The 27309-nt window shown below is 35.1% G+C and overlaps 1 protein-coding gene across 1 annotated transcript in view; it reads left to right on the forward strand.

Annotated features, from left to right (window-relative positions):
- The window catches only part of LOC117406059 (zinc finger protein 804A-like), a 49752-nt gene extending 26428 nt beyond the window's left edge, over positions 1 to 23324 (forward strand). The window contains exons 2-4 of the mRNA XM_034009777.3: positions 15463 to 15606; positions 18884 to 19014; positions 19363 to 23324. Coding sequence (XP_033865668.3) covers positions 15463 to 15606; positions 18884 to 19014; positions 19363 to 22603 — 3516 coding nt within the window. The 3' untranslated portion in view covers positions 22604 to 23324. The remainder of the gene's footprint in view (positions 1 to 15462; positions 15607 to 18883; positions 19015 to 19362) is intronic.
- The last annotated feature ends 3985 nt before the right edge of the window (positions 23325 to 27309 follow it).

Raw genomic sequence — 27309 nt, forward strand, 5'->3', positions numbered from 1 at the left:
AGCTAATATGGTCTATCTGAAGATGTTCAGTGAAAATGATAAACACATGCATAGTGCAACTGGATAATGTTTGCAGGGTATTCTCAGGTAATATATTTGAAACGATTATTACCTGTAATTGACATGTAACTTTGAACTTAATGTATTCTACAGTTTCCTTCAGAAGCCATTTCAGACGTATTCATTAAACACAGTTTGTAAACACCATTACAGTTTATGACCTGACACAGCTAAATGAATGTCGAAATTCTATAATAACATGTAATGCAAGATTAATAAAAAGTTAATTATTTTCTCTCTGGAACACAAGGTCATGTAGTCTTCTTCCCATATCACATCTGAAACTTCATTTCCTATGGAATATTAGAGGAATAATAATAGGACAACTGAATGACATTTGTTATTAGGCAGAAAACTTTCTTTAATGAAGTAGATTATAAAGCCAAAACATGTCTACACAGTTCGAGTTATTTAACAGCTGCATTTTCAGATACAATAAGCTGGTGGCTTTCAAAATGTATTTTCTTGTAAACCAGTTTATTCTTTCACCTGATAATTGTCTGCCAAGGAAAGTGGGGGATGCTGTCTAAATTGCAGATCATTAAAATATCTCAATTTGAAATTATTGGCCAAGAATCTCTATGCTATGCACTTCCAAATCCTGTTGTACTGCGATCACAGAACACTGTACAGTTTGGATAAACAAATGTCTCAAAAGTTCCATTCACAGCAGTCACTGAATGACTGATTAAATTCAAGTTAAATTTGGTATGGAAGAAACACGTGATTCATTTTAAAGTCAAATAAGGACCTTAAAAAGGTTAAGTGCTATAAATTAACCAGAGGGCACATCACTTGGAGACAAGCCTCTTCCTTTGGCAGTATAAAAATCTCAACTAGTCTTAGATTTTATCCACTAGGAAGACTATTTCTTTGTTTTGCAGTTTGTAATATTCTTTAATCATTTTTATACTGTAACATACTATGTCAACATTATTATGGAAAATACTTTACAGCAGTAATTCTTTGACAATTTAAGATGGATGTAGTTCGACTAGCATGTATCATGCAAGCTTTATCATTAACTTTGCACATTCACATATAACAATAGCCTATGCTTTCTGTAAAGTTTAAACTGCAAATTCCTGAGAACTGTTTGTTTCACGATAAAGGAACAATCACCAATCTATTGCTTCACTAAGATATGTTGCAGTAAGTGTAAAGTATTTCAAGACAAAGTAAAAAACAGCAATATCTTAGAACCGATAAAAATTTGATTTGTATATTTTTCTATAGTACTATTTACACTAATGAAAATGTAATCATATTGCCATGCAGCATATTAGGCAATTAAAATAATCTGAGCTGTCATTCTGTTTTTAAGGAAGTACATTTCTGAATTTTGCATCTGTTTTTTATTACCCAAGCTCACTAGCTAAGTTGCAAATAAATAAATAAAAAACCACATATCCATATGTATCATATAAAACGTTTCATTCTCACACTTCAGAAGTTTAGTGTTCCATTTAATACACATTCTACAAGAAGGAGAGCAGAAGTAGGCCATTGCAATTTATTGTTTGAAGGTTTCTTGCTTTATAAATGGGCAATATTCCAGCTGACACAAATCAAGGCAATACCGACAAGACAGTGTCACACCTATTCCATCAAAGAAAACTAGATGCAGTCTAAAAGTGCATTTAAATTAAATATAAGTGGAGCTTTATACCTCTATTGGAATATAAAAGAACAGGTGTAACTTTAAATGTCAGTGAACGTCAATGTTAAGAGTATACTTGTATAGGAATCTTGGAAAATAGAACAGATGACCTTTGTTCAAACTGAAGGTTAAGCCTTTCTGGTCTTACAGTAATTTTCTATGTTTGGGAGTAGTCATTTTCTCCAATCTCCAATCAACAGAATGGGTTGGGCATGATTCATCAGTACATTATTATAATCATAACCAATATGTTTTTTTTAGCACTTATCTGCTGTGTTTATCTATATAACTGTTGGTTTAAAGACCTGGCATTCATTCACCACTGTCATATCTGCTAAAGTGAAATTGAATTTAACCCACAATGGCAATTTTCCCTCAAGCCCTCTGATCATCCTAGCCTAGAGAAAGCAACTAATATTAGACAAGGAAATTGCCCATTACTACAGTCATCTGTGCTTTCTGCCCCTTTATTTCTGCAAAGGAATGATACCTGTGTCCATCCTAATTGTCAGCTAAAGGGAAAAGGGAAATAGGTAGAATTTCAGCCATGAATTTCAAGTAAATATCCTCAGCTTTTTTCTTCATTAATTACAATCTGTTCTGTTTTGTGGGGACTTATGTTATTTTTAGTTTTTAAACCATAGAGGAATACATTAAGGCAACACTCTCTTCCATGTATGTATGTGGTCTTTATTACTACTGAGGATTTGTTTCTGTTCTCCTTTTCTATTTGTTAAAAGTAACATGGACTTCTGATAAACCAAGTCAATCTCAGTTTTTTGTGTTTGATTTTCAGCCATGCATGTGCATTGTAAATTGAACTGTATATTACAGTAGAGTAATATCTTTTAATTTGAGATACTTTTATCTGTGCCTTTTTAGGTTGAGTTAATTATATACAATACACTATGTGTTCAGTTCTGCTTTATAACAGCATGATGATAAAATGTTTGGCTGTGGTCACTTACCAGTTTCAAAATTGTTATGAGAGTTGGGTTTTTTTTTGTGAGCTGTCAAGATTACATTTTCAGTGCAAATATATATATATATATATATATATATATATATATATATATATATATATATATATATATTTTTTTTTTTTTTTTTTTATATTTATATTTATATATTTTTGCAGCAACCCAGTAATAATCCTGATGGTCTAATACTCACTTTAAACTATTTTTGTGCTTCATAAAATGTACTATTTTGTCTGGCTTGGACCTAAATGCTTCTACTAAGCACTTATTTATTGACTGAACTCAACTCTGAGATATATGCCACTATATTAGCATGTTATCCTGTTCTCTTATCGAAGTCACAAACATTTTCCTCTCCTTCTGATCCCCAAGGTTCTTACTCCATGCAGCCCTTGCTTCTGTCCTGTGAAACTTTTTTGTTGCCTGAGAAAATCATTTAATAAGACAATAATCAAGCAGGCAACCTAAATAATTTATGATCAGCACGTGTGTGTTTTTTTTTTTTTTTTTTTACAATCATGTTTTCAAAATGTAATTATTATCCATTATATATATATATATATATATATATATATATATATATATATATATATATATATATATATATATATATATATTGTAACGCATCAGGGAGGGGGTTAGTATCCTCCCTGAAGAAAACATGTGCGTATGCATATTTTGTTTAATTGTTTTATTATTTAATTAATCCCCGGACCTGATATTTATTGTAAATTAATGCCAGGCGCGGGGTATTTGAGACGTGCAGCTTGTCTGCACATGGCTGCTGAGTAGAAGGAAGCAGAAGAGAGGTGCTCTGCTTCCGAGCAGTCAAACTGCTGAATTGAACTTGTGTGGTTTCAGTGTTTTTATGACAGGTAAACGGCTTAGCCGTCCTGCGAGCTAGTCAGGGACCTGCATAAAATGTTTAGTTAGTGCTCAAAATGGAGCTAGGTGTTTTGTTTCGTTTTGTTTATTTATTTTTTGTGTGTATTAAAATTAGCACGTAAGCGCTTAAAAATCAATTTCTTGTGTCCTGGGTCCTGCTTTTAAAGGGGCAACGAACGACTGTGAGTGCCGGCCGGCTACTATATATATATATATATATATATATATATAATTAATAAGCTATAATGGTAAATGGCACTCTTTAGTTTAATGAGGTTAATATACCCGTGTACAGATATTTGCAAATGTGGAAACACTCACTTTTAATTCCAGATGCAATCCGCTGAATCTATTGTGCGCAAACCTGTACTTATGTTAATTGCCTGAGTAGATATACAACCAGGAAATTAAAATGAATTAACCTGAACTTTATTCTACAGTAATTAAAGTGATGATACATGATGTTGCATTGATTAAATAATACAGTATGTGTACTTCGTCATAAGCACAATTATTTCTTATTTCATAGATTAGTGTACAATATGATAAATGTTTAACTATTTCTTAATTTGTATGATATTACCAGTAGTAGATCTAAATTACGTATATCCACCCCATCATTATGTCGAATAATATGAGTTATTTAAGAACCAAGCTTTGTTTTCTCATTCTACTCCTCATTGCTGAACCTGTGTAGCACTGTGCCAATTTATGATCTTAAACTCATTTTTAACTTTTTCTAAAACTTCAACTCATTAATGAATATATTTGCCTCCATTTTGCCGAAAACCAACTGCTTTGTTGAAGACATATTACTCATTCTAGGTCATTTTAATTAGACCGACCTTAGCCTCAAACCCAATTCATTAGGACTGTGCAAGTGAATTGAAATGCCATAATTAGGTCTAGTTGGAAGTTGCTTTTTCAACATTCCAATTGCATATCATAAAGACTGCAGTTGCCATTGTTGCTGACTTCAGCATGGCGTTAAACATGCATTTACCAAAGCATGAATAAATAATAACACCCATTCAAGGAAGTTCCCTGCACACTGAAAGTCAAACAGGATAATTAATCAGCTGCAGTGTTATATTGTTGTGGGATGGGGTTAATTCCATCCCTGCCAAATCCACGTGTGGAATGTGGCTGAGTCTTGACTCAATAATTGATCATCAATGACATCCCAGCCACATGGTATAAAAAGGAGCCGAATCCTTTGTTTAGTCAAGCAGTTTGGGAAAAGGGTTTTGGAGAACCCTTAGTGAAGGCCACTGCACAGCAGGAAGGTGCAGCTTGTTTGGTGTACGACTTTGTTTAAACCTTTAAGTTGGTTCCTGTACCTTGTTTATTTTGTTCCTGTGTTTTGGTGTTAATAAACATGTGTTAATAAACAGAGCTTTAACTGTAGCTTCAGGGCCTGAGTCTCATTCCTGATACTATCCTGTCACAATGGTCAAAGAATGTTCTTCTAAACTGTTAAACAATGCTGAGCTATTGCATTGACAGTAACACACAAATAAATTGGCCATCTTCAAAAAAATGCATATGTATCGATGATAGTGAAAAGGAAGCATTATCTATAAACAATAGCCATCAGAACCAGGTTAACTTTGTTGTAATGTACATTTGTGCTTCATGTACATACTATTTAAGGTATATGATGATTGTGATGTATCACTTGTCTACAGTGTTTGTAGTCTGTGTTGAAAGATGAATATGTCTTTACAGGGTTAAATTATCTATTTTTGTTTTTTTTCTACACATCTATTTAGTGCAGGGTTGACCTATTTCAGTTACATCCCAGTAGGTAAAATCTGTTAATTCACCTGAATTGATATTTTAATTTGTTCAATGGGACATTTTAGAACATGCTTGATTTGCCCTGTTGTTGTCGTTTACATATGGGCATGTTTTGGAGTTCATCCAGAAATACCACAATTGCATCAGGTACAATAGATTTTTATGTAATTTACAATATTACAATAGGGAAAGAATACTGTTTTGTATTTACGATACAAAAACAAACATCCTCTAAGCAATTATGATCATCATAATTATTAAGCATTATGTATAACAGAATGTTCCAGCATTTTAAATGCATAAGTATGACAACAAAATTAAAAACAAAACTCACAGAACTAAAAAAAATATATATAATTATTAAGTAAAACCAAAAAGAATGGATCCGTAGTATTGGACAAATTACTCTCCCTGTGATAGAAACTGAAAGATTAAGTTACACTGTTATGGTTTTATGGTAGATAAATCCGTTTGCTGTTTCTGTTTTCATTTGAATAATTTTGTTTTTATTGTGTATAATAATTGGATTAAGAACCTTTATGGCAGGGTTTCTCAAACTCGGTCCTGGGGACGCCCTGTGTCTGCCGGTTTCCATTCCAAAGGAGCTCTTAATTACTTAACTAGACCCTTAATTGAACTGATAATTTGCTTAATTTTCAGCTCTTAAACAGTTGCAGATTTCAAGTTAGCTATAACATTTTATAAGTAACTTGAACTCTGCAACTGTTTAAGAGCTGAAAATAATTAAAAAGGTGTTAATTAATTTAGCACATTTTTAGTTCATTTAAGGGTTTAGTTAAGTGATTGAGAGCTCAGTTGGAATGAAAACCAGATTTGGGTTTGAGAACCCCTGCTTTAAGGGGAACTCAACTTTTTAAGCATGATAAAGACAATGAAAAGTGTACCTGTATCATCACCCATTTGCTTAAAACCATATTGCTGTAGTCATGCTGGATAACTTAATTAGCTTTATTATTAATGAGTGTTGTGGTATTTGGTACTAGACATATTTGTGGTTTATGATGAATTCACATGATAATATAATACAATTCTGAAATGTAAATTATAACCTAAAGTAATTAATAGCAGCTCCATTTGTTAATTTGTTACCAAGCTACTGCATATTGAACTCTGGAGGCAAGGGCAAACTATCGGAGTTTCTTCATTAACACTGCTGAAACTTTCAATCGTGCCAACATTAACAGCTTGCCGTGAACAGGATTCGAACCTTGCTCACCTTAATCATCTAGCATTGCAAACGGCAGTGTTTATACTGGGTGAGTCCCTGGGGACCCACTCGTTTAATATGAGACATTTGTAAAAATTATTAATTTTAAAAACATCAGTAAAGCCTAAAAATTCCTCCTTTAAATTATTTTGTTTATTTTTAGTTTTGCCTTTGCTTTTGCCAATAGAGATTAGAATATGAAAGGAGTGGGGTAAAGTGATGAGATCCATTCATTAAAGCTGCAGCTAAGGAGCAGTGCTGACAATGTGTGTTGCCTAAAGCGGTACTGTAAATGAACAAAGTGTTTAAAAACCTACAGTGGCTTTAGTGAATAGAGCCCATTGTACATAAGGACATTGTAAAAAAGCCCATTATAAAGCAATGTAATTTCCTTCTCGCTTCGTATTGATGATAGAAATGTAACAAATAGAAATAAATCATGGGTTATATGCTGCCAAAAAGAGGCAGGAGGTAGAAATTGCACTGCTGTAGCCAACATTTTTTTCCAAGAATATTGACTAAATGATGTCTCCAATGAATAAACTTGACACCACAGGGGCATGTCTTCCATCCAAACATATTTACAAAATCACACACTGTGGCCAATAATAGTGATTCTGTAACCAGCTCTGGATTTTTTTAAATGTTGACCCACTCAAGAAAACTAGAGACACAAGGAAAATATTGAATTACAGAAAGCGTGATTTATATCATTATTTATTTGACCTCACTAAAATAAATAAGCCCTGCCTTAACATTACAGAACTGTATAAAACAGGACCCACTGTTAGTGATTTTCATGAAAATCAGATGAGGGAAACAATTTTTGTATATGAGGCATGAGTGCAAAGAAAAATATAAATGAGAATGTCATCAACATAAGCTTCATGAATCATCTAACAATAACTGATTGTACAAATGTAACATTAGATATTGAAACTGCATGAAGAAGATTCTTGCACTAACACGACACATTTAACACTTGAACTTCACAAGCATTTTAGGCATAGACTGTCATTTAATCTGGCTGTCAGTGTCTTCTTTTTTTCTTCTTTTAAATGATGTTCTCTTTTGAACAGTCTGTTTTTTTTCTAACTGTGACCCCTGTTAAAGTGACTTGGGACTACAATTGATAGGGGTATTTTATTCTATTGGGACTACATTTGATAGGGGTATTTTATTCCACTGGTATGTTTGAAATGTACAGGATCTGTTTGACCGAGCAGGTATAAAAACAGTGATGTTTTGGTCTGCTTGTAAACCGGTTGTTTCATGACTCCCCTAACCCTTCCTGCGGCCCCCTCCAATAGAGAGTATAACTTCATTTGACAGAAACCATGACACAGAGTCTTCTTCTTGTCCATTGCGTGTGATTTTTCGTGTTTAATATATTGTAGCGGTTCATTGGTACTCCTGCCCTGTCTTTTTGGAGTGGACTAAACAATCTGGATAAGTGCATGTACAGCTATGGCCAAAAGTTTTGAATCACCCTATAGAATTAATTAATTTGGCTTCAATAAAGTCAAATGAAACCTGCTGAATAATGTTAAGTTAACATATTGAATAACATACCATGTTGTATTTTTCCATATGCTTAACGAAAAACTGAGAAATTGAAAAATGTGACATTTCAAAATCTAACATGAAAAACTATACTACTATTATGGCTTCCGTTAGATTTTAGCAATATCATTTTGTAGTTTCTTTGATTACATGATGATAAATAAAATATCTAAATTATGTCCATATATTATAATTTTTTTATTATGTCTCAATCCTAAAATTTTAGGTGATGCAAAACTTTTGGCAATAGTTGTATATCCCTATCACTAACATATAGCAAGAATTAGCACAATGTGTTCACCAATGCAAATCAAAAGCTTGCTAAAGAACTCAGGAAACAGAACAAGAACATATATTTTTCTTATTTATAAATGCCTTGTGTAATTGAAGAACTTCAATGTATTTCACATCAGTAACACTGTGGAATGTCTCCCAAGCCTTACCTACCACTCTTCCTTGTCATTTATCCTTTTCTCTATTATACAGTGACAGTGAAGCAGTTGTACTGAGCCAATTGCTCCTATCCCCTCTGGTCAAAAGCAGCCACAGGGCAGCCAATTAGATACAACGTAGAACTTTTTTTGTGGCACTATATTTAAAACCCCTTACTGGGATTTAGAAAAATGTCTCTATGATTCACTTGTGATTTTGAGCTATGCAGAGAATATAAACAAGAACCTAAAGATCAACTGTGAAATCTTTAAGTGACATGCTGTGGCAAAGTGGTTAAATGGATACAGGTGTAGGAGTGATGCAGTGCATGATTAAACAGACAAGAGAGTTATAATCCGGTTAGAAAAGGGGTTTTATTATATCCAGGTCTGGTGACCAAATAATAGGACCCCGGCAATACACAGCAATGTAAATAACAATGGGTTGCAGTCCCAAACAATAAACACAATATATCCGCCCCACAATAATATTAACATGGTCACCAGTCCTGGGTGCGTGCAGTAGTGCTCATGGTTGGTGATACAGTTTATTTAGTGACAGTAGTGCAGTGCTGTTCCGGCTTTGTGCTGGCCCTTGGCAACAGCTCCGGAATCGTGTTAGCCGTCTAGTAATTTACAAACAAGACAAATTACAAACAAACAAACAAAACACTCACGATACTGTTATATCTCACTGTGTCTCTCACAGTCCTTCCAGGTTCAAACACAAACCAAAGCGAAGGAACAGATTGCGTTTCTCCGTCCCCATTTATGCCGTCACACATGACCCCTTGGTAAACGACTGCAACTGCCCCTCCAATCTGCAGCTGCCACGTCGTTTCCCTTCCGGGTCAATGCGTTAATGCAACGGAATCCCGCCCCCTTTCTAGCTGTCCGACTTCCCTTGAACCCTGGGAAAGAACTGTCCGACCAGCCCGTCCAAGGAACTGTGTTCTCACTGCTTAATCAGAATGAACAGATGGCAATACGAGAAAATAAGTTATCTTTAGAAATTGATATTGCCTCTATAATGTTCAAAGGAATGATAAACATCTGTCTGAGCTTTGTAAGCTTAAGTTACGAATTCCTCTTAATTATCAGCAGACAGACTGTCCTTGTATCTTCTTGAGCCAGTAGCAATCAGTGCTTTGTTATCAGCTCCAAATTACAGCTGTGGCCAAAAGTTTTGCATCACCCTGTAGAATTAACGAATTTTGCATCAGAAATTTGAAATGAAACCTGCTGAATAATTTTACGTTAACATATCGAATTACATGCCGCTTTGTACTTTTCCATATACTTAACGAACAACTGAAAGTTATTTATTTATAGCCTACAATGGTACATACTAAAAAAGTAGATGTCAACATAAGAAAATAAATTCCAACCAAGTCTACATAGATGGCTTACCCCCCGCCCCATCCAAAAAATAAATACATAAAAATAAGTCTGATTAAAAATACTATTTTTTTCCTCTACCTGCATGTCAGCCAGTGTGACTCAGAGGGACAGACACAGCCTGGAAAATGGGAGGTGTCTATTGTCCCTGTACACTTCCAGCATGTGATTGCTGCTGAGAACTAAGAATTTGCAGAATACGAACCAAGCTAGCTATAAACTCCCTAAGACAAGTGCCTATCTCTGACCTGCTGCAGAGCCTGGTGATTTTCAACCATACGACTCTGGTGGTAGGTTAGGTTTTGCACAACTACCAACTGATGCCTTTGTTGGTTCTTCATGGCCCACTATTTACCTCCCTCTGTGCATTTAGCAACTGAAATGAAACATCTGCTGCTCGCTGGTGGGACAGCCACATCCCTGTACGCTAGTAGTTTCCATAACAGCGAATTATGCTTCCATTCTTTTCTCTTGATATCGTTAGCATGCATTTTGATTAACGAGTTCCCCTTATCTAGTAGTTGAGACAGGAAGTGATGTTAGTGACCTGCGACAATTAAGCTTTTTAATGAGAAATTTGTTAATTAACGACCTCATTGTTACTATAGCGCGAGTTCGGTACAATAACGCTGATGTTTGAAAACCACCCCCACTGTATATAAATGTAGCAGCCGTATACATTCATAGACAAGATCTGTTTGATGAATTTGGTAGCAGGAATTGTCATGGTCCAATGTATTATGCTTTTTTTTTTCTTTAGCTATGTGAAAGATTGATAAGTTTATCTTTTTGTCAGTATAGTTTAAATTGCCTCCTTGACTTCTGCACAGAATGATTTGTCATAACGCTTGAAGCGTAAAGAAGAGAAACCAGTCAAGTGTTATGTTGGTGAAGCAGGTATGATAAATGCACAGATATGTGAAAAATGAATGGTGGTAACCCCCTAAAACTGCTAACCTGAAATAAAATGTGAAATGGTGCATCCAAAATCATATAGGTTCAGAATACCAATGTTGTTTCTTAAATATTTTTATTTTCTACTTTTGTGGCATTGTAAACAAGTAAATTCAGTGGGTTTGCTTTAAGAGCTAACTTTGACAAAAAGGGAAGTCTATTACAACTACGTATTCTCTGGCTGATTGATAGTTCCACTGGCCAATCAAATTTACTTAAAGCTGCAACCTCTAGCCTAGAGGTGTCCAGACTTTAGGTGCATATGATGTACTTTTCCAACCCTCATCCTAATGTGGTCTACCAGCAATGAACTGTCAAATTATTACATACAGTACTTGTACTTGATGACCTTCATGTTTGAGAACGCTGACTCGCAGAGGTAGGTGGAGCCAAAAAATGCTGTCAAATACATGGCACTTCTCAGATATTTTTCCTCCACTATAAAGTTCCAAAAATTATCCTCTGATTCCCTTGATTTGATATGGACGTCGCTTTGCAGTGTCAAAATATTACTCGCAATGCTAGATTTATCCATGTGAAACAATTATGCCATTTTAAGCCACCTGACATCTTGCTGCTTGGTCCAGCACTCAAATTTAGGCCCACCGCAACTTTATAGAAAAAAAATATCACGGTAAACATAATAAAAATAAATAAATAAATAAATAAATAATTGCTACATGTCTCACTAATCTATGCAAGCGGTATTTGGAAAATGTACACGCCATAGCAAACTCTGTTGGACGGCTAGGATCAGGCAGGTGGTTGAAGACAATTGACTGCACCTCTTGTCCTCACAATACACTTTGTGTATGTTACATAAACAACTCAGTCTTCTTCATTGACCCATTTCGTTTTCTTCACCTTGTTCTTTTTGGAGATGGTGAAAGCCAAAATGGCCTAGAGTGAACTAATCTATCACTAGACCTTTGAACTACTGTATAGTGAATCTGTATCCATTCTAGTATTGTTTTTAATTGTGGGCAACATTCTGTGATTGTTCTGGGGTTTTACTATGTCCTCTTAGAGCACAATGCATTGAGAAATGATGAATGATATATGAAGCAAAGCAATTTTGTTCAGCTTGTCAACCCAGAGGGGAAGTAAATTGTTTCTAATGCCTTCAGTTCATCTCAGACAACCCATATGTAACCGACTTGTATACTGCACATTGCCTAAAAGCATGTAAGCAATTCACCTTTTACGTTAACTTGTATGTCAAGCAGAAAAAAATATATATTCTGTGCTCTTCATGTTAGTTTTTCCCTAGAGGAACCCTTCTGAATAGTGTTAGAGATGAAAAGAGTTACAAACATCTGTCAGAAACCTGAAAAGTACCTAAGTGGGCAATTAACTTTTAAAGCTTCCATGACCTTATTGCACAGCATCATTATTGAAGTTAAACAGACTGTTAACTTCAAGTTTACTGGACTACACTAACATGACAAACATATCTCTTGTACAGTATATTATTATAAATGTATATATATATATATATATATATAGTGTCCCCCACCTGGGATTGAACCCACAACCCTCCGGTCAAGAGCCCTAAACACTACTCCACACTGCTGCCCCTGATAGTGTTAAATAACCAAACAAAAAACTGCGTTAGAGATTAATTAAATTCACACGTATAATTATTTAGCCTCTTTAATAGCAACACCCTATTAATTTAATTCTAGTATAAGTTTTAGGGTTTGGATACATGTTTTAAAAAAAATAATATGTAAATGTTGAAATAGCAATAAAGGTCTTGTTTACCAGTTTCTATATGGGACCAGACAGCAATGCACTTTAACCAGGGCTCTGATGCATATACTTAATCACCTTAGTGAGGTTTACTCTGATTCAAAATAAATAATCTTGAATTGCTTCCAACATTTATACTGTACACAGGGTGTTATAGCACCTAATATTTAGCTCTCATTTTGTTTTTTAATAGCACATTCTTCTGGTGTGCAAAAAGTGCCCTTTTTATAAATTAGCTATCCAAGTAATGCACCATTAACACTTATCTTTAACAAGATAAACATTTTATCAATTTAGATTGCTGTTACATAATAGTGCAATATCAGCATTGTTTATGACACCCACAACAAACCTATTCAGAAACAAGATTCTATCACATAACCACAACAGGGGAGACCGCAAATCCCCTATCTTGTGTGTGTGTTACAACCAATTATTGTAACTCCCGCAGAGATATTTTAAGACACCAAGCTACCTTATTTTTACCCAATTTAGAATGCCTTAAACGCTACAAAAATCTCTGAAGAAGTGGGTGTCAGTGACAAAAGCACTATAAGCCACATTCTGAATAGTTCTGGTTAAAATAAATAAATAAATAAATAAAAGTAGTGCTGGATATTTTAAGTGCCGTGAGACTTTATTTGCTCGCTCGTGATTCTCGGCCGCTATCTTTAAGGATTATAGAAACACAGTACACTGTAGTAAGTAAACAGTTTTGAAAAAAAGAAAAAAGTCTATCTAGATGTTGTTTTGCAAGTGGTGATTTTTGCTTTAGCTCTTAAAACTCAGCCCCATTCATTTTGGGGCACCAGCACACCGAAGGTTACGTAGATATTACTCAGACACTGTAAAAGCCAAAAGTACAGACTCTGGGCTTTCCAAAAACGTATTCAGTGTGTGTATGCAGTATGCTGTCCTTACAAAGGTACCACCAATTGTTCCTGTCAGGACACTGCACTCTGATTGGTTATCATATTATTGTTATAAAACAATGAATAATCCTCTCCCAACACCAAAACCCTAAACCTAAGGTCAGTATCCTATACTGCAGCCATTACACATCTAAAGTATTTAATGTTTGGCAGTGAATAAGCGTTTTTGTTACTTAAAAAAAGTGACCGGAGGTGCTGACTTCCTCAGTTGTCCTGACAGGAACATTTGGTGGTACCTTTGTAAGCACGGCGCATGGGGCACTCCTAGCCGGAACTATGATTGCCTGTCATGTGACAGAGTTCACAGCTTAGGTTTCGTTTTGAGTCTATTACTACGTCACTGTAGCAGCTAGACTGAAAGGGGCGGTATCGTTGGAAAGCTTAGAAGCTCAGCTCCTCCCCCCATCAACCACCATGTTCATTTCATATTGAGGTTCAATGGTGCAGTGAAAAACAGGCGGAAATAGGGATGAGTGTAAAGAGTTAAAAAAAAAGAAATTCAGTGCTGGTTAAAAAGAAAAGCACCATTTTATTTTGCTGCATGCAAAAACTTCATGTCAAACAATGACAAAAGCAATGGAAAGTGCTCTGTCTCACAGTGAGGTCTCCAGAAAGCAGCTTATTTTAAAGCAACATCAGTGTGAATGATGATGCAGTAATATATATATATATATATATATATATATATATATATATATATATATATATATATATATATATATATGCAAAAGTGCCTTTTTTATATGCCATTCCCCCTAGAATTTTGGAATCCCCCCATAATTCAAGCCCCGATATATATATATATATATATATATATATATATATATATATATATATATACATATATATATATATATATACATATATATATATATATATACATATATATATATATATATATATATATATATATATTCAAATTCAACGTCATGGAATGAGGAGTAAAGTGGTGTGGTTCCGAAACATGATAGAAATTATACTTGATCTATGATCTGCCCCTGGCAGAGAAACTCTCATAGCCATTGCTGTAAATCAATATTTAATAAAAGAGAGAATGAGAGTCCCAATAGAAGAGATGAAGGGTGCATCCTGTCAAGATTCACATTCGCCACTAGAAGATCTTAAAAGTTTTCCCTCTACAGATTATAAATATAAATCAAATTGACACTAATAACATGTGTCTCTTATTAAATCTGAAATAAATAAATAATGTCAAATCATAGTAAAGCATGGCAAAGTTATTGATTTTTGGTTTTTATTATTTGTGTTACCTTTTATGAAATATCAGTAATCTTTTTCACATAGTAGCTTATAACAGCCCCTCCCACACATAGACATCATAGTACAGATCAGCAACTAGGTCTTCTCAATTTGACGCTGCTTGCTGATCTATTACAGAAAGCTATTGCTTGTCATTTCTTTACGCCTCACTAAACATATAGTATAAGTAAGACTTGAAGATAGACAAACCATTCAACATAATACTCTTATGGCTACCTTTCTTTTTTTTATTTACACATTGTAATTATAAATAACGCTGGTTAATCAGTAGGGACTAATATCAGACAGGATTGGGAAAGAAAACAGTTAAAACAAAAAAAAAACATTAAAAAACTAAACATGTAATTGTATTCTTTCACCAGTTACACGCTTGTCCATAGACGAGAATTATTTTTTTGGTGATACCTTTTAATAGATCAGTAAAACCCTTTATTGCAATTTCTTAATTGACACAATTTAAAAACAAGAAACATTTGATTGACAATGATTGATTGATTTGCTTTCATTTAAGGGGTAAACATGTTCTTGATTTCTGCAGGATTATGCAGACAAGGAAAAGACAATCGCAAAAGCTCTTGAAGACCTGAGAGCCAACTTCTACTGTGAACTCTGTGACAAGCAATATTACAAGCACCAGGAGTTTGATAACCACATCAACTCATATGATCATGCACACAAGCAGGTAAAATACTGGGGTTTCCAAACATTGCATTTGAAGACTATTACATTTCTTTCATTTTCAGAAATGCATTAATATCAGTTGCCCACAATGTGAGTTTCAGTAATAAGGGTGTCATTGCTATGGATATTCTGTTATTTTAACATAAGTTATAACCAAAACTTGGGTTATACATCATTAAATACTAACTCTGTATTATAATTTAATGAATTGAATGTCCTTTACAATGTGGAACACATTTAGTTTCATAATTAGATTTTAAATATGCTAATTAGATCTTTTCCATTATTATAAATCTGAAGGGCAGGACATGTCTGTTTAATAAAATGTATTATAAATATAAATCATTAACTTTTACTACTATTATGTATTACAGTCATTCATTTACATAGGTGCAGAGTTTTCTAAAAAAAAAAAAAAAAGACCTTCAGCCAGAAGAAGAATGCAAATGTATTAATTTACTGCTTTATAAACTGTTACATCACAGCTAGCATGCATGATGAATACTCTGGAGTCTATTTTAAAGACTTAAATATTAACAGATCTTAAAACCACCACTCTAAAATGTATAAACCTCATATGCTTTTCCCCCTTTCCCCCTAAAGATTATCAACATTTTATCTACCTGCAATGTATATTGCTGATGGACGTTATAACAGATTCATACTGTGTAAATACATTAGTAATACATATGTAATGCTTTACCTTTTTCTTTAAAAAGGTAACTTCAAAGACATGTTTCCTAACCTTAAAATACTGTATGCATTAGAAAACCACAACCAAACAGGACTTAAACAGACGTGTTGCTAATTTATAAATCAATGTCATTAAAAACCCATGTATTATCTTAGACCTGTTTTTTCCCCTGTGTTACAAATGTTCACTTGTGAAACAAAGATACAATCCTCCCATATTTTAGCCTCATCAACAAAGGCATTGAACAGAAGCCTGAAGCCTCAAGTTCTTTGCCAGGAAAGCTAAAATAGAAAAACGCATTAGGCTGTCATCTATTAATCCCACACAAACTCAGCACTGTGAAACAGTTATTCTGCATGATCAGATCAATGTAACCCCTATGAGCCTATACTGAGAGGGGAAGCCATTTAACATGACAAAACTATATCTGATGTGGATCCCTTGGCTATGAAAGAAAATGACAAAAAAAAATGCAATCACTGAAGCTACTTCAAATAAAAAAAAGGTTACAGCACCACACTCTATATACAATGTCATATTGGTTGAGCAGAATATGTAATGCTAAACCTCTCTTGACTGTCTATAAATGTAGACTTTTTAAAATGTAATCCATAGGCAGGAGGTACTTTAATTAGTCTGTAGGACTCTAGGGTGGCACAGTGCTGTTGGGGGTATCATATATTAGTACAGCTTTAAGTAGCCATATGTGTCTCAGTGAGTATAGATAATGGAGCATCTGCCGTAAAGCAGTGTTAAAGAGTAATGCAATACCAGACAGAGCAGAAGGTTAGAATCATGAGAAAGTGGCTAGAAGTAAAAACATTGGGAAGGACCCCATTTATGCCTGGGCTCAATGGCTTAAATAAAATAGGAACTCCAACCATAGCTTCAAATCAGGGATGATCAGGTTGTATGCGACTGCTGTGAAAATGATCCTTTCCCCAAGAATAAGAAAATAATCCTTTCCAAATTTGCTATCTAGCATCTCAACCAAGTCTTGTGGATTACCCAAGCACATTTACAATAGTAATGTAAAATGCACATGAACAGTAAAAAGGGGAACATTAATTAGTAATGCATTGATTGCTGACTGATATTGTTATAATGTATACCTACATTCAAAAATAGATTTAATAGTTAGCTCCAAATGTAAGTAGAACTGTGTAAGCAAGTATAAATGCCTGTCTAGTGGTATTATTTTAAATAAATGGGACAGTTTCATGCAATTGAACAATCTCATTTGAAACTACTTTTCAGTTAAGTGGAAAATGGAAAATGAAGCATAACATTAGCATGTAAACACCTTTATTAAAACGTGAAAAACTGAAGAGGTTTTTTTTCCATCTGTGACAAGCAGCCTAGAGTGGTGACGTCAGACGCAGGGAAATAACACAGACTGGACGGAGGGGTATGGTGATTGCGCTGCTGCGCAGTTTAATGACAGACAGTAAATAAAAAGGTTGAAACAGACACAAAAACAGGACACGGCACTGATGCCAAAATAAACAGATAAACAAAACAAGACACAAGACTAAACACTAACAAGTATCGTGGTGGCCCTCCAGCACGATAGCAATTGCTTATTTTTAAATTCAATATATATCTCTACTCCACCTCTCTCTCCAGTACCTCCTCGCTGTACACCTAACCCAGTGTGTGATAAGGTGCGCTTTTTATACATCTGTACCGAGACTCAATTGCTAATCAATCATTCAGTTGGAGTCTCGGTACATCTGCACGTGAATTAATTATGTGTACTCCCGTGACCACACATTACATTTTAACCAGCACTTGAAGTGATTTGTGCCATCCTCATGCCTAAATACAAATCTACATTTTTAAACACACGTGAAACACAGACCCGTTTATATCCCGTGTACCAATGCCTATACACCAACATTAACACAGCACACGTAACATATAACAGACACGGGGACGGGCAAACTGCCACACCATCCCTAATCTTAATAAGGCAAGCTTGTTCAGAAAAAAGCATATTTTTAATAATATTTTAGCTGAACAGTAAACCTCGCTAAACCTCCACCTTTTTGTAACTTCTTCAAGTTAGTGTGCAGATATTAATAATACAGATATTGCTCTCTGAGCTGCACAGAGTGCCACTCTGAGACAGAATGTTTAACATGTGTGTCATTCAACAGTAAAGTACTGGGATAGGTGTCATACACCAACATGGAGGTACATTGTGTAGTGTTGTAGCATCAGAGACAAGTGCAAAAAGGAGATAAACCCTGTAATGCCCAAACATTTTTTAAATGAGAAAAGCTGCTTTATTTATGTAACTAGATTCCGTTTCTTGCACATTTTTTTCCACCTGTCTGGCAACACATAATGTACTACATATGAAAAATTCCAGCTTGTGAGAAATGGTCATTACAGGGTTAAAAGTGAAAGGTTGCGCTGCACATTTAGTGTAGCAATGACAATGGTAGTAAAGCTTATAAAATGTAAGAAAAAAAAGATTTAAAAACACAAGGGGCTACACTACACCTTAAAGTGACTCTACTGAGAGTTATTCAAACAGTACTACAGCTGGTGGTTTAAAGTGAATCTTCTCCTTTTACAGAGATTAAAGGAGCTGAAGCACAGAGAGTTTGCTCGGAATGTAGCCTCAAAATCAAGAAAAGATGAAAGGAAACAGGAAAAAGCTTTAAAACGTTTACATGAACTGGCAGAACAACGCAAAGAAGTCCGATGGTGAGTAAAACCTTTTTGTTCTTTGTATTCCTCAAATGATTGATGTGCTTAACGTTTTTTGTTTTGTTTTACATTATACATTATTTAATTGAAGAATGGCTGGACCCTCAATCTGAGAAGATGTATTTGTGTGGCAAACTCACACTACGTGTATTGGCTTCGGCCTCAAAAAGATTTGACTCATGAGTTGTTGAAGAATGTTTTTTTCAAAGTATTTTTAGGAATACAATATTATTTGATATTTATGAAACTGTTCTTTACTGCTTTTAAAAAAATAAGTAAAATTACATGATGTGATATGCAGTAAGTTTTGGATAATGCTTTCTGCCTGTCTTCATTTTTCTGCAGTGCTTCTGGAAGTGGTCCAATGTTTAGGTCAACAACTGTTGCCATTGACGATGCCTCCAAGGAAGCACCAACACATGTTGATAATAAAAGAGAAGGAATCGAACCTACTGTGACATATGCGACACACACGGTAAAGGACTTGCAGGTAGTGCTCCCTGGCCACCATGGACAGATTGAGAGACCTTTTGACAGCAAAGTAAAAAAACAAATCTATGGACAAAAAATTGGGTTTTCCTTTTCATTTCCAAAGAAAGCATCTGTCAAACTAGAGTCTTCAGCAGCAGTGTTCTGTGAGAACACAGAGGAACGATCAACGGCACTGAGATTTAGACAGAAACACAGAGCCATCCCAGGTGACTGTAGTCATCCAGGTACTCCTCTAACAGAAAGGGAACTCAATTCTGAAGATAGACATTGCAACACTGGCACCCAGCAGGAAAGCGTTATCAACAAATGTATAGCTCCAAATGCGCAGCTACAAGGATCATGTTATGTGCCTGTAAAAGAAAACAACACAGGTGCAGATACAAGTTTGTTCGCAGTGCTGGCTTACTCTGAGGATCCAAGCCAGTCTTTTTCTGACTTGCCTACATCAGCAAAAGAGACTGTGATAGACATAGAAAACTCTGAACTTCATGACAGTGAAGCAAGAGAAATCCAAACTGAAACAAATGTCCATGTTAGAGAAGAGTCCAAAATGGATGTAATCATTCCAGAAGAAGATATATCTCCTGCAGGAAATAGCCCACAACCTGCTGATGATGGAAGGATTTTTCTGGAGGTAGATTCCTCCAAAATCATTGAAAAATATACTGATGCAACAAATAAGAATCTATGCACATTCACAAAGCCAAGTAAGCCTTTTGTTCCAGTCTTGGGCAAAGATGGATCAACAGTACTTCAGTGGCCTTCAGAGCTGCTGATGTTTACAAAAACAGAGAAATCTCTATCCTACAGCTGTAATCCCCTCTATTTTGACTTTAAATCATCAAGGAATAAAATAAAATGTAATGCAAATGAAGTGCATGTTCTTCAGGCTGCAGCTGAAGAACCTCAGAGAACCGGTAATGCTTATTTCAGCACATATGTTGTTCATGAAGAAGAAGCATCCTACTGTGATATTGAGTCTACAAATGGCCTCAGTCACAGTCCTATACAAAAAAATACTGCTTTTACCAGAGACAATCTGAACCTTCAGGAGCTAACTGAGCAGTCATTGCTTACATTAAAAGATAATGATGAGGCAAACGACAGACTCATAAATGCAGCTGACAGGTCTGCAAAACTAAAAAAGCACAAAAAATTGAGAAAACATTCAAAAGGTTGGACTAATGTAGGTAGAAAAGAGCAGGAGAAAAACAGAGACTGTGGTCACAGACATGACTGCAGAAGCAGAAAACAAAGAAGGAAAAGAAAGGCATCCAAAAATCATGATGATGAAACTCAGAAAGAAGCCATTGAAAATGGGACAGATTCTAAGGACTTTCTGAAACAGACAAAATATATAGATGGGTGTGTTGACAAATTTGGAGTGGACACAGCTGAACAAACTCAATCATCAGAAGAGTCAAAGCAATCAAATCAAGAACAAAATGACAGCAACAACAGCAAAGCAAAGAACATAGCAAGAAGGCAGCCAAGAACAGCAGGTATCTTAAACAGCACAGCGGAGGCTGCAACATTTCTTAATAAAAATAGCTCTGATTATGAAGTGGTACTCAGGAGCAGTGAAAGAAATCTATATAATCAATCAACAGAACAAATGAACACAACAGGACACTGCTCCTTGTACTGTGACATGCCTTACTCTCAGAACACATGCATTACAGATAGAAGGTCAATCTCAGATCATAAGATATCAGAATGTTTTAGTGATGAGAAATACTTGTACCAAAGTCAGTTATTAAAAAGAAAGCATGGATCTCAAAATGAACAAGAGGTATCCTTTCCTAAACGCAGTGCAAACTGTCCTTCATCAGGAAATGATTCCTGTGGGCTCAAAAGATCAATAAAGTGGTGGAAACGTGAGAGCTCTCCACATTCAGGCTGTAAGCCAAGTAAAAAGAGGAAAAGAAGGAGAAAGACTTACATAGGAAATCAGGGGTTTGTCATCAACTGGAAAATGAATAATAAAGATGCATTTAAGCCTAGTCTCGGTGTAGATTTATCTGCAGAGACTCCCAAACATGACAACAGATTAGCAAATGGGGGGTCCGAACATCCTGGTGAAGTCGTTGACATAATGAATAGTCTAGAAAATGAAAATCATTTGGTACATCAAGCACCCACTCAGAGCTTTCTGTTACGAGCACAGGAGCATCCAGTTACAGGGTTTTTAGATTGGACAAGTAACACAAAACCAGATAAGGGTTTTTTACATCCACGGTTTAGTCTGACTGAAAGTGCCACCGTTTCAACTGAAGATGTGCCTCAGAGAAAGATTCATCAAACTGAAAGCTGGAATTTTGCAGAAGTTAATAAAACAACTCAGGTGCATCAGACTGCAAAGGCAAACTTACAAACCGGGAAAGACACTGCAACATCCCAAATTACAACTCATTGTTGTCGATTTGAAGTCAAACAAGCAGAAGAACATGATACTGTAAACATAGGACCCAGCAATTTATCTCAGTACAACCCAAACGCTGAGTATCACAGAAATCTAGATCACTTCACGGTTCAAGACACAAAAGTAAGAAGCCAAGAAGGTTTGAGGTCAGGGCATTTTATTGGGTCTTTCTCTGCATCTCAAGGAGCCTTGTTAGCCCCAGATGAGATTGATAAATGTAAAACACATAAGCACATGTTGCATCAGCAGGCATTTTCAAGCAAGCTTAAACCAGCCTTGTCTGCACCACCCCTTTCTGTGCCATCCCCTGCCACTCTGCATCCTCTACAAATGCAACAGCCGATGTCATCAACCTCCATCACAATCCAGCACACCATCCTTCAACACCATGCTGCTGCAATTGCGGCTACATGTTCCTTCCTTCAGCCACACCCTCAGCTCTATCCACAGGCCTTCCCATTTTCCCGACCACCCCTGCCTCAAATGACTCTAGCTCCAGGAATGTGTCCAGAAAACTACTCCAGCTTTATTCCCACTTCTCAACTACCAATGGTGGGACCCACAACTCTTCATCCAGGACCTTTCACCTTTCATGCATTACCACATACAACAATGTTTCCACCATTGTTTCCATCACATCCAACTGTCTTTCCAATGCAATCTTTGTTTTAAATATTGCTTTATATGATTTTAACAGACCATTGATTCAATGTAAACACGTATTTATTTATTTATTTATTTATTTGATTGTTTATTTGTTGTTGTGTTTAATCTTTTCTGTCTAAATGTATATAGTTTTTGTGTTTCTTTAATAAAACCCAGCTATATTTTCTGTGTGATTCTTAAAACATCAATTTTAAAATGTCTGCAATTTGATTTTAGTCCAGTATTTGATAACTTGTCAAGCAGTTCTAGTGAGAAACAATTTCTCCTTTAATTTATATGTTCTGCAAACCTTTGTTCAATAGATATTTACACTTATGTAACACTATTGGATGGACTGGGTAAACCTTTTTAATTCAGCAGTGAGCGCTATTTACAAAACTTTAACTAGTTCTTTATTTAAAGAAGGATTTTTGATTAATTAAATAAAATTGAGTATTCATTACATGTTTCTTGATGTAGTTTGTTATACATCTAAACCTTAAGTAAAGATTTGTTCTGTGTGGGTTCTTTGGATGTTAAAACGAGGCAGATGGATGTAATGTTCTGTACAATGATTGTATAGAATGATTGTAATGATGTAATACGAAGACATGTACATGTTGTACATTTAATGTGTTTCTATACTACCTGTAATATTTACTGTAAAATATGTTCCTTTGTTTTTATTGTGTATGTTACCTTGTATGTATGGAATATTTAGATAAAATAAGTACATTATGTTTTTTATACATGTATAATAATAAAAAACAATATTGTAAATACCTTTTGTCTCCTGCAATAAAAAAAAAAAACATATAAACATATAAAAAGAGAAAATGTTCTGAAAAATCGTGGTGCCTATTAGTAAACGATATCCAAAAGTCCTAAATTAAGTCGAAATTGTTCTGCTCACTGTATTTCTGCATTTTTTATGAGAGAAAATCATTATTTGGTTATGGGCAAAACTCTGGCTGTTGTGATATTTTACTTTAATAAGATTGATTAGCTCTCGAATAAAATAACAGGAAAGTTTTTTTTTTAACAGAATACTTAAGTGACTTAAAACAGTTGGTGTAAAATACTGCTAGTTATTTTCCTTGAAAATGACAAACTATCCACAGGAATTGTGAGAAACTGCTCAGAATTCTGGAATAATACAGGTTTAAGAAGAATCTGTGCAACTTAATACACATTTTAATTAGTGATTTGTTTTCAGAAAGACAAAAAAACCCAGAGATAACCAACAGACATTTAATTATAGATTTGCTACCACTCTCAGGCTGTTGTTGTTTTTCTTAAGGTTTGTTTTATTTTATTGTTGTTTTAGAATTGTAATTGATGTTTTTCCTTTCAGAAAAAAAGTGCTAATGACGATTTGGATTAAATATATTTGAGAATCTAGCCATTAGTATTCAAATTAAACAATGTTAAAGTTTAGGCATAAGAAGACACAGTTTTTTTGGTTTTTTTAATAGCTGGCAATGAGATCCAGAATATTTGTAGAAGTGGTCAGTTAGTTCAACTCACGACAGTACTTATTTTCCTTTTTTAAAAGTTTACTGAAAAGGCAACAGATTTACAGTTGCTATTAAAAACTGTTAAACACGTAGGGAATTAAATATATTCCTCATTAAAATGAAATAAATTTAAAAAATCGATATATTTTTTAGCTTAAGCCAACTAACTACACAGAGACAGATACAGAAAGTAATTAAGAAGCACTGCTGGTAATTACTTTTTGTCACAATGACCATTTGATTACACAAACAATATACATATTCAGTCCTAAATTATCCAATGTAATAGTCAACCAAGCGTTGTTACTTTACATGTCATTTTCTTTCATTCTAAATACTTTTAAACCTAAAACAGATAGGGAGGAGAAGCAATCATAGTATTTTTTCATACCGTATAGTTAATGGGTTGTTAAATCGTCCTGGAGTAATGCGGATTAACCGTAAAAAAAAAAAACTTGGTATATAAATAAAAATAATAAACCATTTAAATAACTGGGACAGCTTTGTAAAAAAAAAAATGTATTAATTAAATACAGTACTCCTTATGTGTGACTCAGTCCCATGAGATGCTATAGACATCTTTCTAATCTGTATTGTGATTAAATTGTGTAATGTTAATAGTTTCTGCATAATATAAAAAAGTTACCTTGAAAAAGCCTTATAAATCATGCAAATCTCAAAGATAATTTGCTTTTTCAACATGAGAGCCAAGAGACAGAAGACCTTTGTATCTTATTTTTTCCATTGATGTGTTTTGCTCACTATTCCTGAGCAGTACTGTTGAACAGGGTACACGAAGGACCTCATTTTGAAAGTATCAGGAACTTATTTTTTTGGCTTGGCAAGCATTTGAAAAAAAATCTATTCTCACACAACAAGCAAGTTCTGCTAGAAGGTACAACAGTACGATAACCTCAGAGAAGCTGTGGGAAAACAAAAGATCCATTAACTGACACCTTTTCTTAGACCCATCATTGTTGTTTCAAACCACTTCAGTTTGACTGACAGGATGATTTCTAGGGGGAAAATAAGATTTCAATAACATTAAACCTGAGGAATAATTCTACACCAAGTGAATTGAAGTAAGACATGAAACAGATGAAGAATAATGAGTGGTCTCAAATTCCATATCATCAATAGAATCTTCTGGAAGGGTTTTACAAACAACAGGTATAATGTACCGTAACACAATTTATGTATTTAGTTTCGGGGGGAGACAGGATATTTACTCTACTATAAGTCTGTGATGACATCTTTCAGGCTACAATGGATTTACACAAGAAGCTCTACATTTGTGTTGGATATTGCCCTGAAGGTAAAGGGGTTTGTATTTCCTGCTGCATGCTCTGGTGTATTTTTACTATTGAATTTGACCTGCACTATACAATATCTAGATTCAGTGGATTTTACACCATAAGCACATAAAATTAAAGGGGTTTTAGCTAATGATATAATTTCATAAATCTTACCTGTTGTGCAAGTACATCCCTTGTGCAGTCTTGAAAGAAGCATGTGATAGCAAACATGTATTTTCATTTGGATTTCTGGTACCATAGTAGGTTCTAGTTTTCAGTTTGCTTGTTTTACATTCAGGTAGTTTGTTTCACCTCTTAAAAGCAATTTCATGTCCACTGGCTGCTGGTTTGTCAATGTGTGTCATTTCGTATCCCTGCCTATACAGCATATAGGCAAGATAATCTCAAAATTTTAAACTTTTTGACACTGTACACTTTATAGTCATTTATATATTCAACACATAATCTTATGTCCACAGTCATGTACCCTGGACCCAGGGTTATTCAATGCAGGATGGTGGATGTAAATATTATTGTATTTAAATGATTTTTTTTTAAAAAAGGCCACGTTATGTTGATATGTTTTTGTGATGTTTTTATTTATGTTACCTTCTGGTCATTGTACATAATATTTAAGTTTTTGCTTATGAAAAGTCACTGTCAGGGGCGTGCGCAGGAATAAAAAATTGGCCGCTATTAGGTGTGGGGGGGGGGGGGGGTGCGTGTGTTGATATGGTTATATAAATAAATAGCATTACACTCACTCGCCGTTTTAATGAAAGTCCATACGCTGTGGAGCTTTTTAACAATGAACCATCTTTCTGCAGTTGCAGCTGTAACAGGTAGCATGGCCAAAAGCACCAATAGGTCGACTATATCAAGATACAGAAGCCCCAGGTCGTGTTCTTTACAGACCTTCATGAGTGCTGGCAAAGACATTGCATTGTCCGATTCTCGAGCATTAAAATAGACTCAATGTGTTGTACAAATAAATCACATTGCATTTCAGGAAAAATGCATCTCTGCATTGAAATTCTCGATTCAGCTTCACAAGTGCTTTCCTTTTAGTATATTGACAGTTTTCAGGTTTTCAGTTTAGCATAAAATAGCATAATTTGAAAAATGTGTGTTTTTTCCACTAATTATGCTACTGCAGCTGGACTCAAACATTCAGGGGACACGCGCCAGTCCTTAACAGCACGTTATGGGGGACCGTGTGCAAACCGAGTTCACGTGCGTCCATAACTGCACCTTATGAGGAAGTACGTTCATTTTGTGAGTGTCAGTGACAGACAGGGCAAATGCAATACATATTTTGGAGATGATTATTGGAAGTGCCCCTGCTTGCCCCCCCCCCCCCCCTTGTGCACACCCCTGGTCTCTGTACATCTTTTTTATAATTATAAGTATAACCATAAATGAGGATAATATGTAATTGTGTTACCTAAAAGGTGTACAAGCCTTTATTACTTATAGAATATTGACCGCTTTCCAGATGACTCTCGCTTACTCCATCAAAAAAGAAAGGGTCAGAGACTCTTAACATTCTTTTATTCGTCTCAATAACTTGTGATATAGTTGAATTGCCAAGCCACATCTGTTCCAAAGATTGCTTTTACATTTAGTTTTGAGTTGTGCTCATAGTCCCTTCTGATTCTCTTATTGATTTGCCTGTCTTTGAATTGCAGGCTATACCACTGGTCTTTTGATGGCTCCTATGTTGTGGGCCTAGAGCGTTTCCAGGCACAAGTCAAATAAGACCAAACTACTTTTTATTTAAAATTGACAGAAACTTTAAATCTGTCTTGAGGGTCGGAGTGAGTCAACATTTCACTGCAATATATCCATTAAAACACACATATGTGCTTCAGATTTATAGTTCAGTGTCCGTTTACCCTTCAGAATTACAGATTTCAATTTG

Source organism: Acipenser ruthenus, chromosome 10 (assembly GCF_902713425.1).
Source record: "Acipenser ruthenus chromosome 10, fAciRut3.2 maternal haplotype, whole genome shotgun sequence".
Lineage (NCBI taxonomy): Eukaryota > Metazoa > Chordata > Actinopteri > Acipenseriformes > Acipenseridae > Acipenser > Acipenser ruthenus.